The sequence below is a fragment of the Oncorhynchus nerka genome, linkage group LG24 (assembly GCF_034236695.1).
Source record: "Oncorhynchus nerka isolate Pitt River linkage group LG24, Oner_Uvic_2.0, whole genome shotgun sequence".
NCBI classification, from domain to species: Eukaryota; Metazoa; Chordata; class Actinopteri; order Salmoniformes; family Salmonidae; genus Oncorhynchus; species Oncorhynchus nerka.
In genome coordinates, this window is record NC_088419.1 from 23,296,797 (window position 1) to 23,309,213 (window position 12,417).

General features: G+C 41.3%; 2 protein-coding genes across 2 annotated transcripts in view; one reads left to right on the plus strand and one right to left on the minus strand.

Annotated features, from left to right (window-relative positions):
• LOC135564228 (polysialoglycoprotein-like) overlaps window positions 1-11,755 on the minus strand; it is a 52,905-nt gene extending 41,150 nt beyond the window's left edge. Inside the window, exon 1 of the mRNA XM_065008480.1 lies at window positions 11,633-11,755. Within this exon, the coding sequence (XP_064864552.1) occupies window positions 11,633-11,755 (123 nt within the window). The remainder of the gene's footprint in view (window positions 1-11,632) is intronic.
• LOC115107680 (TGF-beta-activated kinase 1 and MAP3K7-binding protein 2-like) overlaps window positions 1-12,417 on the plus strand; it is a 69,157-nt gene that overhangs the window by 38,711 nt on the left and 18,029 nt on the right.

Here is a 12,417-nt window from a genome sequence, read left to right on the forward strand (position 1 = left end):
ACATGGGTAACTATTTACACACTTTCAATATTTGGAAGACCCTCAGTCTTCTATCAAATCAAATCTATTTATATCGCCTCAGCCTAAAACCTCAAACAGCAAGCAATGCAGGTGTAGAAGCACGGTGGCTAGGAAAAACTACATAGAAAGGCAAAAACCTAGGAAGAAACCTAGAGAGGAACCAGGCTATGAGGGGTGGCCAGTCCTCTTCTGGCTGTGCCGGGTGGAGATCACAGTGGTTGTAGAGGGTGCAACAGGACAGCACCTCAAGAGTAAAAATGAACAGTTTAGGGTTCCATAGCCGAAGGCAGAACAGTTGAAACTGGAACAGCGGCAAGGCCAGGTGGACTGGGGACAGCAAGGAGTCATCATGCCAGGTAGTCCTGACGCATGGTTCTAGGGCTCAGGTCCTCCGAGAGAGAGAAAGAGAGAATTAGAGAGAGCATACCTAAATTCACACAGGACACCGGATAAGACTCCCATTCGGAGTCAGTGTCACTGTGAAAGAAAATGTTCCGTTAGAATAGTTTCACATATGAGCCCTGTATCAACAGGTATAATAAACAGATATATATATAGAGTTGAAGGTTGAAAGTTGAATATATTAGGTTGAATATATTATTATATTATTATTACCTGCTAGATCTACTGTCTCTTTTATATTATGACATTTCAGCTAGATCTACTGTCTCTATTATATTATGACAGACCAGCTAGATCTACTGTCTTTATTATATTACAACAGACCAGCTGTCTCCATTTCACTTTGGCCATTGATGTGGTCCTGCCCTCTCCTCAACAGCCTCAAATAGGCTATTTCATGTGGGTTGGGGTGGGGCGGCAGACACGCATCTCACATTTCATGACATTGCATGTTTATATATTGCTTCTAAATTTAAAAAAAAAATCACAAATAATATTTTATATTCATTTCAAACAAGGGCATTAGCATGATAAGAACTTACCAGTCCAAAACGATGTCCTCTCCCGTTCAAAACATATTCCTCCACAATCGCTAAATGAAGCGTCCTTCAACAATCTCTGTCTCACCTTCCCAATCAATTTATTCTAAAATTGTGTGTCCATCTGTATATCTAGACTTAGATTTAGCTTTCCCTGACTTAGTCGCCATAATAATTGATATATAAACAGCTGAATCTGCGCATTCACCAAACACTGCAGTGCGTAATATGCGTAGCTTCTTCCGGTATGAAACTTCAATAGCGAATGACTCACTTTATGCTGAAGCTCACTACATGGGTTGGTCTTGCAACACATAAACATGGCGTATTGCCGTTTAGCTCAGCTCGTTGGCTATCTACCCAGATAGATTTCAAGACGATCAGTGGTCATTGGGTTAAAAGACAGTCAATCAACGAAACAGCGGGCAAATCATTGGTGCACAATGATGTCATGACTTGTTGTCTTCAAATCGGTTTCTTTCAGTCAATACGTCCCGCGAAATGGCCCATCACGTTTGATTGTGTTACAAACAAACCAGTTGATTGTAGTGAAACCAAACATGACTGGAAAAGTCACGTTCTGTGTGGGTTATTTACCTGGAATGTGTCATCGAAAATGGAATGAGACGGAATTCACGACACGCGGTTCACAAAATGTTTCGTGTTAGGCTATAAAAACGGATTTTATCAAACAAAAGATCATTCATTGTGTAACAATGAGCATTGGAATTGCAAACAGACGAAGATCGTCAAAGGTAAACAATTTATTTTAATGCAGATTGTGATTATGTTACGCCTGTGCTGTTTAAAATATATATTTTTTTTTATGGGGCTCTATGCTCAGATAATCGCATCGTATCCTTTCGCAGTAAATCCTTTTTAAAATCTGACAACACAGTTGGATTAGCAAGATTATAGGCTTTTGATACATGTGAGACACTTGTATTTTCATGAATGTTTAATATGACTATTTATGTAGCGATCACCGTATGTTGTGGAATTTCAGCCCGCTAGCAGGTTCCGTGCGCAGAGAAGTTAATGTGCAAAGGACATGAAAAACCATTATCTCATTAGAAAACCAAACTCACATTCTTATCTTAACAAAAATAGTTTCACTGTTCTACATATTGTATTCACAATGTATTGGATGACAGCCAAAGGGGGTTTACTTCCTAAGTTACAGTATTTGTTCATACATTTTTTAATAACATCACAAAATGACAAGCAATATGGTATGATTATTCTTTAGATCCCCACTGACCATTTCTAACATTCCCATCTTAGAAATATTTTTCCAGTATTCACTTTTTGGGTGTTATAGTTTTGGCGGCAAAAGGCTTCTGGGGGACAAAGGCCTTACTTTGGTTGATACTGAAGAGCAGGAGGAAGATTCCTCTCCTCCCTAATGTATGAGTGTGAAGGTGTCAAAACCAGCCCAGATTCTTCAAAGTAGCCACCCTTTGCCTTGATGACAGCTTTGCACACTCTTGGCATTCTCTCAACCAGCTTCATGAGGTAGTCACCTGGAATGCATTTAAATTAACAGGTGTGCCTTGTTAAAAGTTAATTTGTGGAATTTCTTCCCTTAACTTCTTGACGCACCATCCCGTTAGCGGGATCATTTTCATCAACATCCTCTGAATTGCAGCGCGCCAAATTCAAATTAAATTACTAAAAATATTTAATTTTCATGAAATCACAAGTGCAATATAGCAAAACACAACTTATCTTGTTGTTAATCCACCTGGCGTGTCAGATTTCAATAAAGCTTTTCGGCGAAAGCATAACAAGCGTTTATGTAAGAACACCTCTCTCGGTAGACAAAATATTACAAACAGCTAGCAGCCAAGTAGATTGGTCACGAAAGTCAGAAAAGCAATAAATTAAATCGCTTACCTTTGATGATCTTCGGATGTTTGCACAGATTATTTTTAGATCCAAAATGCATTTGTTTGGCGCGGTATGTTCAGAAATCCACAGGCTCGAGCGGTCACAACATCGCAGACGAAAATTCCAAATAGTATCCGTAAAGTGCGTAGAAAGATGTAAAATGTTTTTTATAGTAAATCATCAGGTTGATTTTATAATATATAATCGATAATATGTCAACCGGAATATAGCTTCTTCCATAGGTGAGAGAGAGAAAAGGGCCGTTGCGCATGAAACTCTGCTGGCACCCAGCCATCCACTGACGCGATGAGTTCTTTCTCGTTCATTTTTCAAAATAAAAGCCTGAAACTATGTCTAAAGACTGTTCACAGCTTGAGGAAGCCATAGGAAAAGGAATCTGGTTGATATCCCTTTAAATGGAGGCAAGGCATCCAATGGAACAGAGAGCTTTCAGGAAAAACAGCACTTCCTTGTTGGATTTTCCTCAGGTTTTCGCCTGCAATATCAATTCTGTTTTGACCGTTTTGGAAACTTTAGAGTGTTTTCTATCTTAATCTGACTATTATATGCATATTCTAGTTTCTGAGCCTGAGAAATTTGGGTACCCAGATTCAAATGGGTACGTTTTTTAGCCAAAAAAACAAAAATACTGCCCCCTACACTCAAGAAGTTAATGTGTTTAAGCCAATCAGTTGTGTTGTGACAAGGTACAGGTGGTATCCAGAAAATAGTCCTATTTGGTAAAAGACCAATCCATATTATTGCAAGAACAGTTTAAATAAGCAAAGAGAAATGACAGTCCATCATTACTTTAAGACATGGTCAGTCAATCCAGAACATGTCTAGAACTTTGAAAGTTTCTCAAGTGCATTCGCAAAAACCATCAAGCGCTATGATGAAACTGTCTCTCATGAGGACCACCACAGGAAAGGAAGACCCAGAGTTACCTCTGCTGTTCATTACAGTTACCAGCCTCAGAAATTGGCAATTAACTGCACCTCAGATTGCACTTCACACATTTCAAGTAACAGACACATCTCAACATCCACTTTTCAGTGGAGACTGCGTGAGTCGGGCCTTTATGGTGGAATTTCTGCAAAGAAACCACTACTTAAAGACACCAATAAGAAGAAAATACTTGCTTGGGCCAGGAAACATGAGAAAATGTACATTAGACCCGCCTGGCCCAAAATGTTGAAGTGAATGTTACCTTGATCCACAGAAGATGTGTGTTTGCACAGTAGCGTGCGTGTGTCTGTGTGTACACACTCCAGCATAAGCACGGCCATGCTGGATGATTGGGGTGCCTGCCAGCAGGCCTCGGAGCGTCCACTGCCAATTAGACCCTTTATTTGTTTACATTTGCGAGGCAGTTAGACATTCCACACAGTGTGGCTGCCTGGTGCCTGATGCTGCAGAGGACTGCTCTGATTGAAGACTGTGGGATTTTATGGTTTTCACCGTGGTAAAGGCCCTGGTGTATTGATTGCATAGCCAGAAGATGTACCAGCTGGTTTAACCCAAGGCGCTGTTGGTGTTGAAAGGTGTGTTAGGCACTGGGACTGGAGGAGGAAAATGCTGCCTGGCTGCCTGTGTAATTGGCCTCTATTTTCTATCAATCAGAGGAAAATCTGCTGGCCAATGGCCATATATAATGATATCTGATCCCCACAGATAGGGTTACCTTGGAACTGCAACCCTCCGGGCTCTCATTTATAGAAGCTGTGAACTTTACCTACTGCAGCTACACACTAAATTAGGAAAGTAACACTCTGCGGGTTGTGTAAGTGTAACAAAGTTGCATTCATCATCATATCCATATGAACATGCAGGCCTAGATTAAGTATTTGTTTGTTTGGAAATTAGTTCAAATCTCTCTACCGAAGGCTCCCGTGCGTTGATCGTTAATTCACATTACATTTTTTCTTTAATTGATGTGGACATTTAAGCTGCACCCATTCCTACCGAGTGAATCAGTCCATTGACAGAGCGTGGCAGGGGCTGTTACCTCCAGAAATTAGCCTGGAGCTGCAGGTAAGAGCTCTGGCACTGGGAATAACAGCTCAGCAACAGGAGCTTTGTTTTTTTTAAATCTCCACTGGTTCCACAGGTCTCCTTTCAGGGCCCATATGAGCCATGGATTACAGATGACATGTCAAATAAACTCAGAAAAAAAAGAAACGTCCCCTTTTCAGGACCCTGTCTTTCAAAGATAATTCGTAAAAATCCAAATAACTTCACAGATCTTCATTGTAAAGGGTTTAAAAACTGTTTCCTGTGCTTGTTCAATGAACCATAAACAAATAATGAACATGCACCTGTGGAATGGTCGTTAAAAAACTAACATCTTACAGACGGTAGGCAATTAAGGTCACAGTAATGAAAACTTAGGACACTAAAGAGGCCTTTCTACTGACTCTGAAAAACACCAATAGAAACATGCCCAGGGTCCCAGCTCATCTGCGTGAATGTGCCTTAGGCAATGCTGCAAGGAGGCATGAGGACTGCAGATGTGGCCAGAGCAATAAATTGCAATGTCCGTACTGTGAGAAGCCTAAGACAGCGCTACAGGGAGACAGGATGGACAGCTGATTGTCCTCGCAGTGGCAGACCACGTGTGACAACACCTGCACAGGATCAGTACATCCGAACATCACACCTGCGGGACAGGTACAGGATGGCAACAACAACTGCCCGAGTTACACCAGGAATACACAATCCCTCCATCAGTTCTCAGACTGTCCGCAATAGGCCGAGAGAGGCTGGACTGAGGGCTTGTAGGCCTGTTGAAAGGCAGGACTTCACCATACATTACCGGCAACAGCGTCGCCTATGGGCACAAACCCACAGTCGCTGAACCGGACAGCACTGGCAAAAAGTGCTCTTCACTGACGAGTCGCGGTTTTGTCTCTCCAGGGGTGATGGCCGGATTCGCCTTTAGCGTCGAAGGAATGAGCGTTACGAGGTCTGTACTCTGGAGCAGGATCGATTTGGAGGTGGAGTGTCTGTCATGGTCTGGGGAGGTGTGTCACAGCATCATCGGACTGAGCTTGTTGTCATTGCATGCAATCTCAACGCTGTGCATTACAGGGAAGACATCCTCCTCCCTCATGTGGTACCCTTCTTGCATGCTCATCCTGACATGACCCTCCAGCATGACAATGCCACCAGCCATACTGCTCGTTCTGTGCGTGATTTCCTGCAAGACAGGAATGTAAGTGTTCTGCCTTGGCCAGCGAAGAGCCCGGATCTCAATCCCATTGAGCACGTCTGGGACCTGTTGGATCGGAGGGTGAGAGCTAGGCCATTCCCCCCAGAAATGTGCGGCAACTGGCAAATCTCTTGCAGTCCATGAGGAGGAGATGCACTACAGTACTTAATGCAGCTGGTGGCCACACGAAATACTGTTACTTTTGATTTTGACCCTCCCTTTGTTCAGGGACACATTATTCCATTTCTGTTAGTCACATGTCTGTGGAACTTGTTCAGTTTATGTCTCAGTTGTTGAATTTTGTTATGTTCATATAAATATTTACACCTGTTAAGTTTGCTGAAAATAAACACAGTTGACAGTGAGAGAACGTTTCTTTTTTTGCTAAGTTTATTTCTTGATTACATAAGTATTCAACCCCCTGAGTCAGTACATGTTAGAATCACCTTTGGCAGCGATTACAGCTGTGAGTCTTTCTATGTACGTCTGTAAGAGCTTTGCACACCTGGATTGTACATTGTTTGCCCATTATTATAAGTTGCCCATTATTATAAGTTGGTTGTTCATCATTGCTAGACAGCCGTTTTCAATTCTTGCCATAGATTTAAGACAATTTAAGTCAAAACTGTAACTAGGTCACTCAGGAACATTCAATGTCGTCTTAGTAAGCAACTCCATTGTATATATGACCTTGTGTTTTAGATTATTGTCGAGCTGTTGGAAAGCAGACTGAACCAGGTTTTCCTCTAGGATTTTTTTGTGCTCAGCTCTCTTCCATTTGTTTCTGCTGGGCAGGTCACCACTTGAGGGATACAAAGTGAATTGAAAGCAGGTGCTTCCTGCTTAAGCAATTAACATCACATCATGCTTAGGGTCATGTATAAAATGCTGGGTAGGCCATTGTTTTGGCTAACATGGCTTTTCCCCCATAGGATAACAATGCCCACATCCACAGGGCACGAGTGGTTTGATGAGCATGAAACGATGTAAGCCATATGCCAGGGACCATCAACTCGATTCAGGCGCAGGACAAAAAACCTTGTGTACTTTTCTATATGATCACATATACAGTATTTTTCTATTGCGATTTTACCGTTATTTTAAGTCAGTTAAGTCAGTTAAGAACAAATTCTTATTTTCAATGACGGCCTAGGAACAGTGGGTTAACTGCCTGTTCAGGAGCAGAACGACAGATTTGTACCTTGTCAGCTCGGGGATTCGAACTGGCAAACTTTCGGTTACTAGTCCAACGCTCTAACCACTAGGCTACCCTGCCGCCCCAAGTGGGAATACTTTGGAACAGATTTCCATAATTCGAATCACTTGGAGCTGAGCTCAGAACTTGTGGGGCAAATAAAATAATAGAGTTCCAGACACTTGTAGAATCTATGCCAAGGATCATTGAAGCTGTTCTGTCTCCTGTTGGCCCAACGCCCTATTAAGACACTTTATGTTGGTGTTTCCTTTATTTCGGCAGTTACCTGCAAATGTTTCCCTTAAATAATGTGCAGCTTTTTTCCAAAGTACAATCAACAAAAGTTCTAAAAACCTGATTTACCATAATTTTATTGTAGAATGAGAATACACACCAACAACAGCAAGAAAGCTAACGTTTCAGTTCCTTGCTCAGAACATGAGAACATATGAAAGTTGGTGGTTCATTTTAACATGAGTCTTCAATATTCCCAGGTAAGAAGTTTTAGGTTGTAGTTGTTATGAGGACTATTAGGACTATTAGGACTATTGTTAGGACTATTTCCCTCTATACCATTTGTATTGAATTAACCGTTGACTATTGGATGTTCTTATAGTCACCTTAGTATTGCCAGTGTAACAGTATAGCTTCCGTCCCTCTCCTCGCTCCTCCCTGGGCTCGAACCAGTAACACAACGACAACAGCCACCACATCGAAGCAGCGTTACCCATGCAGAGCAAGAGAAACAACCATCCCAAGGCTCAGAGAGAGTAGCGCGCGCTAACTAGCCAGCCATTTCACTTCGGTTACACCAGCCTCATCTCGGGAGTTGATAGGCTTGAAGTCATAAACAGCGCAATGCTTGACAAGGTGAAAAGGTGAAAATCTGTCGTTCTACCCCTGAAAGAGGCAGTTAACCCACTGTTAGGCCGTCATTGAAAATAAGAATGTGTTCTTAACTGACTTGCCAAGTTAAATAAAGATTAAATAAAGGTCTAAAAAAAACAATAAAAAAAAAACGATGGTGATGAAAACTTGAAATCGGCCCTAATTAATCGGCCATTCCGATTAATCGGTCGACCTCTACACTAAACAGTGATTTAGATTTATTAAGAACAAGTTGGTTCACAAAGTCATGAAAAATGTGAGGATTTTTATAAACCTTTGGGCTATAATAAAAAAAACAGGCCAAAATAACCCCAGTTGGTAGTACGAGGGTGTCACGGCTGTTATGAGAGACGGCGCAGCGTGATTAAAGTTCCACATCTTTTAATAAATCGAAACTTCCAAACAAAACAATAAACAAACCGTGACAACAGTGGTGCTATATACACAAAACAATTTCCCACAACCCAGGTGGGAACAATGGAGAACTTAAGTATGATCCCCAATTAGAGACAATGACAATCAGCTGCCTCTAATTGGGAACCATACAAAAAACAAACATAGATATAGGAAAACTAGAACACCTCCCTAGTCACACCCTGACCTACAACACCATAGAGAACCCCGAGGGCTCTCTATGGTCAGGGCGTGACAGAGGGAATAAAAAATATAAAAAATGTATAAAATAAAAAGGAATTTATATACACAACAGAAGTATTTTCTTAAAGTCAAGTAATGTGAATACATTATGGTTAATAAGTGATAAGCGGTAATGGGCATTCACTACCTTTATGAACTGTTATTCATATTATTCTGTGTTGTTACAGCATTCAACCTGCTGTCATTGTCAGGAAGAAGGCATGTGATGGCTGAGAGAAGCTCTAAAATCATTTTTATGTCCTTATTTCATAATGCATTTCATGTTTGAAAGGGAAAACCGGGATAAAAATAGAAAAATCAAACAAACTGAACCGAACTCAAGAAGCACTAACCACTCAGCACTGGCGTGTGATCCTTTCTTTTGACGCACTGAAATGTATTCTTCAGTCTGGTGGTATGATTGCAAAACATTCCATTTCCTTGTATTGCAAAGGACAAAAGAAGTCATTGACTGACGGTTTGAGTGCCTGGGATGAAAGAACATTATGTACCAGCCTCTGTTATTATGTTTGATTTAAAGTGTCACACTTTGAAACATTATTTAAATGTTTTTCTCATGTGAGTGCACATTTTCAATAGTGTGTCACAATAAAGCTAGTTTCATTGTACCATCCAATTGAATATAATGCCAGTTTTCAGAAGGTATCCCAGCCGGTCTTGTTTGAGGCAGTCTCAGGCTGTTCCTGTTAGGACTAGAGCCCTGTTGCTGCGGGCTCCCTCTTCTGACAGTAGCCCCTCCCCCTGTTATCAACAGCTCTGGTGGGATGGTTTATCATCCAGATTTACATCTCCTCAGTTATGACATTTACACATGCTCACAGCTTAGATAAGACAGCACTGCTACTTGCTATGTCATCTCCTTGGCAGAAAAGGCCTAGAATCTGCACTGTCTTACGCCCCTTATCAGAGAAGCATACTTTTGAGTTTAATATTCTTAAAGACGCTTCTGGATTTCATTTGGCCCGACGTCTAATCTGATGGATTGGATTACCATCAAGGGACCTGTAACTGAGAGAATCCAGGATGTTCCTACTTAGCACTACCCACATTGGATTGATCTCTGTAGGCTTTTCCGGGCCTACAGCGCAGGTTTAGAAGCAGAATGGAGAACGGGTGTGCTACTGTCACAATGTTTTCACTGGCATATTCTGAGCCTCCCACTAGAGGAAGTTTTGAAAGAGTGAGGTTAGAAATAGATCAAGAGCGTGGGGGCATGCGCGAAAGACATTCGGCGTGCTACACCGTGCTAGTCTCGTGAAAATCTCACACAGTTTTCAGATGTGCTAACATAATTGCAAAAGGGTTTTCTAATTATCAATTAGCCTTTTAAAATGATAAACTTGGATTAGCTAACACAACGTGCCATTGGAACACAGGAGTGATGGTTGCTGATGATGGGCCTCTGTACACCTATGTAGATATTCCCCCAAAAATCTTCAGTTTCCAGCTACAATAGTCAATTACAACATTAACAGTGTCTACACTGTATTTCTGATCAATTTGATGTTATTTTAATGGACAAAAAAATGGCTTTTCTTTAAAAAAACAAGGAAATTTCTAAGTGACCCCAAACTTTTGAACGGTAGTGTATAATATTTTGTTGCTGGGTTTAACTTCCTCAAAATATCAATAAACCCCTGTTCTTCAAAGGGAAATTGAACTGCTCTAGATCTTTTTAATATGGGACCACCTGGTTGTGACTTTCCCAAATGTGTAGATAATGTGCAATTAAAGTCACCTCCAAATGCACAATGTGTATTTGAATGCTCAGCAATCACTAAGAAACATCTATTCATAAATTGTGGGGAATCATCATTTGGTGCATACAAATAAGCTAAAGTAAAATGTATGCTAAATAATAGTAATTAAATTATAACAAACGTACCCTCTGAATCAGTTACCTTATTTTTCGATGTAAAAGACAACCTCTTATTAAGCAGTATACAAACACCATTTATTTTGAGGAGTCTGACCTACCCATTCCCATTTAAACTTTTTCTGCTCCTCGTCTGATAAGTGGGTCTCCTGAAGGAGGGCAACGTCACAATCCATTGGTTTTTAGCTGTTTCAATATTTTGTCTCCACTAGAACAAAGGGAGCCCGAACAGTGAAATTAAAAGTAGAACACATAAAACTGCCACATTCCTGGTTGGCAGATCTTGGTGGTGTGGTGTTCTTTAAACAAGGGGGGGTACCTCACAAGACCAGTAGTGGGACAATTGTGGAAACTAAGTGACATTTTGGCCTATAGTATATCTGATGTAATATTTATCACTTGATAAGTTCACTTCAGCAACCTATCGTGTAAAGAGAAGCATGAACACAAAAATAAACATGAAACAAAAAGGGGGAGGAGCCCATAAACAAACCCGCATGGATGAGGCATTCCCTGCACTCCGTTATAAACTATGAAATATAGCCCCATAGCCTTTTAGGCAAATATTTTCAATAACCTACACTTGGGTCGTCTATATGTAATTGCCATAAAACAATGTTAAAAATGAATCATGTTTACTCTGTAGCCTACTAAAAGAGAAAGTGGGAATGAGGAAAGAAGGCTCTTCTGTTTGTTCCAGATTAAATCATTACCTTATCATCCTGACAAACTGAAGCTCAAAGATTGATGAATTAGTCCAACAATAAGGTCCCAGTTATTTATGATCATAAAACCAGGTAGTTTCCAGTCCTTAAGAAGGGCTCGCTTCAGGTATCAATGTGGACTGGACAATGTTCCACTGTAGATTTAGACTACTTCTTGGGTCTTGTGTCTTGTTTCTTACTCCTTCTGGGCCCAAAAATTTGCCACATAGTCAGCTATTTTTTTTGTACCCAGTCCTCGGGTCTGGAAGGTGGTGCAATCCCAATGGAGCGCAGGAAGGACTCGGCATCAGGTACAGAATCAAAGATGTGGGTCTTGCTCTCATGGGTGATGCGCAGCTTCGCAGGGTACATCAGAGAGTTTATGATGTTTTTGGCTGCTAATTCTCTCTTGATCCCATCATAATCATTTCTCTTCCCTAACAGCTCTAAAGAATAGTCATTGAAGATAGATATGCGCTTGTCCTTGTAGAATAATTCTCACCTGGTTCTCGACAGCTAAATGATCTCCTATTTCGTTTCGAAGTTGAGAAGGAGCACGATGATAGCGCTGAGCCTCTGTGTGTCCTTCACTCCGGGCCTACTCTGGGCTGCAGGTGTGTCCTTCACTCCGGGCCTACTCTGGGCTGCAGGTGTGTCCTTCACTCCGGGCCTACTCTGGGCTGCAGGTGTGTCCTTCACTCCGGGCCTACTCTGGGCTGCAGGTGTGTCCTTCACTCCGGGCCTACTCTGGCCTGTAGGTGCCGTTTTGTGGGCCCTTTCTATGACCAAAGGTGTTGAAGCATCGATTTCCAAGACATACCTCAGCATCTTGTCCACAAATGCAGACATTTTCTGCCCCCTTTCTGCATTGGTTTAGACCCCAAAAATGTGAATATTATTACGACGTGAAAAGTCTCCCTTCTTTTGCAATTCCTTTCCCGGGCCCATCAGGTAGTTAATAGCTTGGTCTTGTTGTATTAGCTTTTCGTCATGTTCCTCATTTTTCTTTTCAATATGGGTCAACAGTTGATTAT